This window comes from Sinocyclocheilus grahami, unplaced genomic scaffold (assembly GCF_001515645.1).
Source record: "Sinocyclocheilus grahami isolate Dianchi unplaced genomic scaffold, SAMN03320097.WGS_v1.1 scaffold1138.1, whole genome shotgun sequence".
In the NCBI taxonomy this organism is placed as follows: domain Eukaryota; kingdom Metazoa; phylum Chordata; class Actinopteri; order Cypriniformes; family Cyprinidae; genus Sinocyclocheilus; species Sinocyclocheilus grahami.
In genome coordinates this window covers 5,055-11,311 of record NW_015506317.1, presented here as the reverse complement: position 1 = coordinate 11,311, position 6,257 = coordinate 5,055, and the positions used below count along the sequence as shown (strand labels likewise).

The window sequence follows — 6,257 nt, the reverse complement described above, 5'->3', positions numbered from 1 at the left end:
TGCGCTGCGCAAAACTCCGCATTTGAACAGTCGATAGCAAATACTTAAACTAATAACAAAACAGTAGCTAAGCCTAATTTAAATTAGGTTAAACTAATAACAAAACAGTAGCTGATTCAGAAGTGCCAGATTGTCATAGCAAAGTCAGAATTACCTCCTCTCCTAGGCTCACGAAACGGTCGTCCATAAAATGCATTGCTGTTCTGTTGTAAGTAATCAAATCTAAATGTATCTACTTTCGGAAGGCCAAATAAAGTGCTTTTGCTTTCGCCTAGAAACACACAGCGTCTCCCTGACATGCTGCTTCAACACTAACTGCGGTTACTGAAACCACGCCTTCTTTCTTTGCGTGCACATTTGGGCGGCATTATGCTAATATTTCCACATAGTGAGGTAGATATGTGGGGGCGTGTTAGAACGAGCCGTTTTAGGGGGGCGTGGCAGAGTCTTAACTTTGATAAAGAATATCTCTTTGGTTTTGAGACTTTAGTCTTTGCAACTTCAGGGATCTTATCTATGCACAATCAGCTTGTAACACTCCAAAGAGAAAGGAAAACTTGAAATCGCATCATATGACCCCTTTATGATCAAAGTCTTTTTTTTCCACAGAGATTATGAAAATGCTTGAACTGCCCATACATTACTCTACAAAGCGCAAACATTTAACTTTTTTGCGTCAGCTCGGGTAATCACAAATACAAGTATGTTTAATTCTAAATGGTGACATTTATAATTCACTTAGTTTTGCCTTTCTGTCCGTTTGGTGCTGGCTGTGCATTATAACTCTCCACGTGATATTTTTCGCTATTATTATTATTAAAGTAATATTGTATTTTCTGCATGATCTCCTTTGCATTATTAACGTGATGGCTTAAACGTACGTTGTATAATGTGCCCTGCGAGTACATATTAAACAAGAGATGACTCGGATTCATGACTTTATTCCTATTCTATCGGGATTACGTTGTTGTGTTGAGTTTAATGCTTCAACCGGACTCAGAATTGTTTAATGTATTTTTGGAAAGAATTTGCATAAATATTGTCATTTTTAAGTAATTTATCATGATGTGGTGATTCGAGGGAAATGACTGGGTAAACTGAGATACGCCCAAATGTACGGGAGATCAGAGACTATATAAAAAAGGGATGTCAGAGAAACCATCCAGTTGCGCATATTATCTGCGTATTATCTCGAGTCAGCGGTCTGAGTGGCATAATCCCAGACAAAAGATTGGCATCGTGAAACAATTGTGCCGATTTCTGTGATCGTAGATCCTAATCAGTGGTCCTGTGTCATACAGTGAGAGAGGTTCAAAGACAGCCGTTGTCACGGTCTTGCGACCAAAGATAGTCTACGACGCAGCATGATCATCGCACAGTGTGTTTGCTGCTACGATCAACGTTTACTGACCAACCAATAAAAATGCGACATGGTGCTTAAACGTAAAACTGCTTGCCTCAAGCTCTTATCCCTTCCTCTTTCGTCACTTCCACTTTTTCTCAGCACATGTAAAAACTACAACTGCTAAAGTGTGATATCTCACGCTCTTATTATTTATCACTAGCGCATGCTGATGACGTTTTATTCTTTTATAGTAACGTGCGTCGTAGCATATGAGTCAATAGGTGTCAGCATCGTACAGTCTACACACACGTCGTAGCCAAGTTTATTAGATCCATGTCGCACAGTGTGACATGCAGTGATCTTATAGGATTGCTAAAATCGTGCAGTGTGTTTTGGGCTTTACTAGGCATACTAGAAACTTCCAGGCAGGTGTGTTGAGGCAAGTTGGAGCTACACTCTGCAGGAAACCGAGTAGTTTGGAGACGCATGCTTTATAGGATACTGGCCCTTCAGGAGCAAGATTGGACACCCCTGCTCTAATTTTAGGATATTTTGACAAGAGCTCCTGAGGTGATGTAGCCGTACCTGCTGAGGGCAGGAGGAGCTCCTGCATCCAAAGAACCGGCTGAGAGGCGTCTTGGCGGCTCCACCTGAGGCAGCGCGGTGGGTTTTCGCAACAAGAAGTCGCTGACTCCACCCTGCAAGGTTTCTTCTACACGATCCAGAGTCTCGCTGGCTGCCCGCTGCCTCTGAAATGCACGTCTCCGCGGAGAACCTAGGAGAATGCAAGAAAAATGGAGGAATAAGAATATGCACAAATGACCCTCATTGAGTAACACAATCACTGACTGAAACACAAGCTCTGTTCCAAAACCTTCTAAGGCAGAATCACAACTATGGTGAAACCTTAGTGACTGATTTGAGACTCTCTACATAGGCAGTAGTGATGGGTCGTTCTTGAACGATTTGTTCATTTTGAAATCGTGACTCGGGAAGAACGAGTCGTCTCGGGGTGTGATTCGTTCAGTTGCGCATGCGCAACATCCTATAGGTTCAGTACTGGAATTAGTTCATCTTTTTCGAGTCGTTATGGGGCTGTCGCGTGATGAGCAAACGACTCAAACCCGAAGATTTGAGAGATTAGTTCATTTTGCTGAACGAGACTCAAAGGTCCGAGTCGGTAAAATGATCCGAACTTTATCACTAATAGGCAGCATTGTGACATTGTTAATTTAGTATTATTTCTATACTACTATAGCAGGGGTAGCGAACGTCAGTCCTGGAGAGCCCTGCAGAGTTTTGCTTCAACCCTAATCAAACACACCTGAACAAGCTAATCAAGGTCTGAACGGTTACTAGGAAGCTACAGGCAGGTGAGTTTTAATTAGGGTTAGAGCTGAACTCTGACCCGGAGTTCACCACCCCTGTACTATAGCATTTATTAATATTTTCAATTGGCTTTTATTTTTAGTGTGAGCTCCTCACAGTGTGTTCTCCACATCAGCAGGTTTTGGAACGGAGCTACAGAGAAGAAAAGAAGCTCCCCTCAGCCTCAATAATGAGAGCATGTAATGCAATCTATTGCTCATCAGCAGGAAATGAGCATGCAGTACTGACTGACCTTTCACATCAGGTGAAGAATAATGCGATTATTTTATAATTCATTTATCAGGAAGCAGCTTTTGTCCTGCGCTCCTGCTTGAAATCTCTGAGCCAATCAGATCTCACACCAGTCACATGACTGTAACTAGACCGAGCTACTGTAGCCGTATTGATCCGGTATTGATTCTTATTCTCCAGGCTCACACAGGGCTGAATAAGATCTCCGGGTGTAAAACATTGTTTAAGGAGACTGCAAGATGTCTGGCTTTGGATTGTTTCACAGAATGTATAGAACGGATATCTTTGTAGTAAGGTACAACAACGTATTTATTTTCTTAGGAGATTAAGGTCATTTGGAGCAAATAAGCAGATGTTGCTGTTGGTTTTCTCATCTGTAGTACAGAATGTTGTGCAATATTTAATGTGTGCATGGTTTAGTCGTCTCTCTGTTCAGCTCAAAGCTCGACTGTCTGGATTGCTATCTATTTGTTCTAAAATTGTCAAGTTTTCAAGATCGGTTTACGAAAAAAAATGAGGAATATCAATTTTTGCCATCTAACAGAAGGCTTAGAGTTGCATATGCTAGATTGAATAGATTACGTAAATCATTTGTGTATCAGTCTGTAAAATTAATAAATCAGAACCGGGGGTCCAGATAGGGCCTCTGTGCTTTGGTAAATAGAAAGGACTCACTATTCTAATGCAATGTAGCCGTGTGTCTATGTATTAATACTGTTGTTTTTGTATTAAAGTGCGTTTATTGAATTGTTAGTTTAGTAATTGGGTTAGGTAATAATATAGCAGCTCATATTGAACTTTAAAGCATCTTTCAGAAGATAAAACATCCTCTCCAGCAGTGTTAATTTCGTTGACGAATAATTTTCTTCATATTTTTCGCCAATGACATTTCTGTCACCGACAAAGACGAGACGATAACGAACTAAAACTCGTTTTGAATGACAAAAACTGACGGAAATCTGTTGGCATTTTCTTCAACGAATAAAAACAAGACGAAAATATTAGGGAGGGACGATTTGGGAAGAGATTCAATTATTTTTTTTAATTCTTAATAGTAGTAAAAATTATAATCATGTCACATGCAATACAGATTGTTTCAAAGCAGCTTGACGGAGAAAAACAGGAAAATTAATATTAATGTTTCATACAATGTTGATTCTGTTCATCATCAGTTATTAATTAAACTTGATTATTTTGATAATTAATAGAAACTACATATAAACACATTAAAAACAACTAGAAATGACAAATGCACAGCAAAATGATTAAACTCTAATAAAAATGTAAATAAAAAACAAAATATAAATAATAACTAAGTATTTCAGTGGTGCTAAAATAATTAAAAATAAAAAAAATAAATTCAGTTCATCATCAGTTATTAATTAAACTTGATTATTTTGATAATGAATAAAAACTAACTATTATGCCTCTTTTTACAAGATGTAATATTGGTCAGTTAAATCAGTGTATATCATGATAAAACCTTAAAATCACACCTATATAATGAGTTTGGAAATTTTAGAGAAATGCTTAATAAATGCATGACACTAACTAAACCCGTTAGATTTTAGCCGACTAAATTAACTGTAGATTTAGTCGACTAAAATTAAAAACAATGCACATGACTAAAATATGACATGAAATGAAATATGAAAACTAAATGGCATTTTTGTCAAAAAACGAAATAGAAAATTTGCCGTCGACATGAACACTGCTCTCCAGTCCAACAAGAGCATTGAACCGAACTGCAGAAACGACTTGATGTGAACTGCACATATGGATAGTTCATTAATTAAGTGATGAATGTAAGCGTTTGAGGTCATCCTCACCTCTGGTGTCCAGTCTCCAGAACGGACCCGCTCCCTCCAGGCTGGCGTGGCGGCGGAGTTTGGACAGGAAGTGGAACATGGTGCCCTGAGCCGCACAGGAAGTGGAATCTCTGTTCATCACCTCGATCTGGAGAGGAAGAGATCGTGAAAGCGTCCAGCGGGTCACAGGTAACGCCGGTCAATCTCAGGAAAACATCCGGCTCACATTAAAACCCAAAGTCAAGCATATTTAAAGCACCAAGCTCTGTAATGCAGAGTCCAGATGCAGTGCATGCACACAACTGTACAGTTTACAGTCATGCAAATAATGTCACAACAGATGTGTATTTCTTCATGCAAAATTGAAATAAAGCTTAAAAATATAACATATCTAAATCATTAAATGAAATAAGATTAAGTTAAAAACACATCTCTTACTTGACCCTCTATTAGATTTCTATTCTATTAAAAAAACTTGCTCCTTTTAGACTTGCACTCTATTCATTTACTAACTGCTTGTTTTCTTTAAAAATACTAACACTAGCTTCTCTATTTGTTTTCTTTTTATTTATTATACAATTAACAAAAAGCAAAAAGGCCTCTAACACTAGCTTGCTCTATACTTTTTATTATATAATAAAAATAATAATAAAGCCCTTGCTCCGTGTACTGCGTTAGGCTAACAGACTTGTTATAGCAGTTGCGTATCATTGCTCTTTTGTTGATTTTGATTGCTTCCAAGTCACTTTGGATAAAAGCATCTGCTAAAATAGTTTTATTTTTTTATTTAAACAAACTGTAATGTTTATTTATTTTAAATGCTAAAAACTAAAATAGAAAATGAAAACTATGAAAATATATACGGGTATATTTTAATATAATTATAAAAATATGCAAATAGACAATATTATTAATAGTATATAAATAATACTAAAATGAAACATTATCAAAAATGTTGACTTATTCTGGCCGTATTTACTGCCCTGTGTTAATGAACGACTGTATTTTACTGATGATGGCTCACGGTGTGTGATCGGGCCGGTTTGGCGCTGGTGTTCAGTGTGGAGCTCAGCGTGTTTCCAGGCAGAGCGCAGCTGGGGCTTTGAGCGCTCCACAATCCTGCAGCCTCCGGCGCGGGACCCTCCGCGGGCTGAAAACACACACACTCACAGAGACACACAGACACAAACACACACACACACACACTCACAGAGACACACAGACACAAACACACACAGACACACACTCACAGAGACACACAGACACAAACACACACAGACACACACTCACAGAGACACACAGACACAAACACACACAGACACACACTCACAGAGACACACAGACACAAACACACACAGACACACACTCACAGAGACACACAGACACAAACACACACACACACACACTCACAGAGACACACAGACACAAACACACACACACACACACTCACAGAGACACACAGACACAAACACACACACACACAC

General features: G+C 38.8%; 1 protein-coding gene across 1 annotated transcript; it reads right to left on the bottom strand.

The window, feature by feature from the left end:
* Positions 1–1,887: 1,887 nt before the first annotated feature.
* LOC107567252 (protein Dos-like) lies at positions 1,888–5,978 on the bottom strand. Its single transcript, XM_016252896.1, has 3 exons — positions 5,798–5,978; positions 4,795–4,921; positions 1,888–2,120 (listed from the first exon to the last, which is right to left on the bottom strand). The coding sequence occupies exons 2-3, from the start codon at positions 4,910–4,912 to the stop codon at positions 1,888–1,890; spliced, it is 351 nt and encodes a 116-aa protein (XP_016108382.1). The 5' UTR covers positions 4,913–4,921; positions 5,798–5,978.
* Between the last annotated feature and the right edge of the window lie 279 nt (positions 5,979–6,257).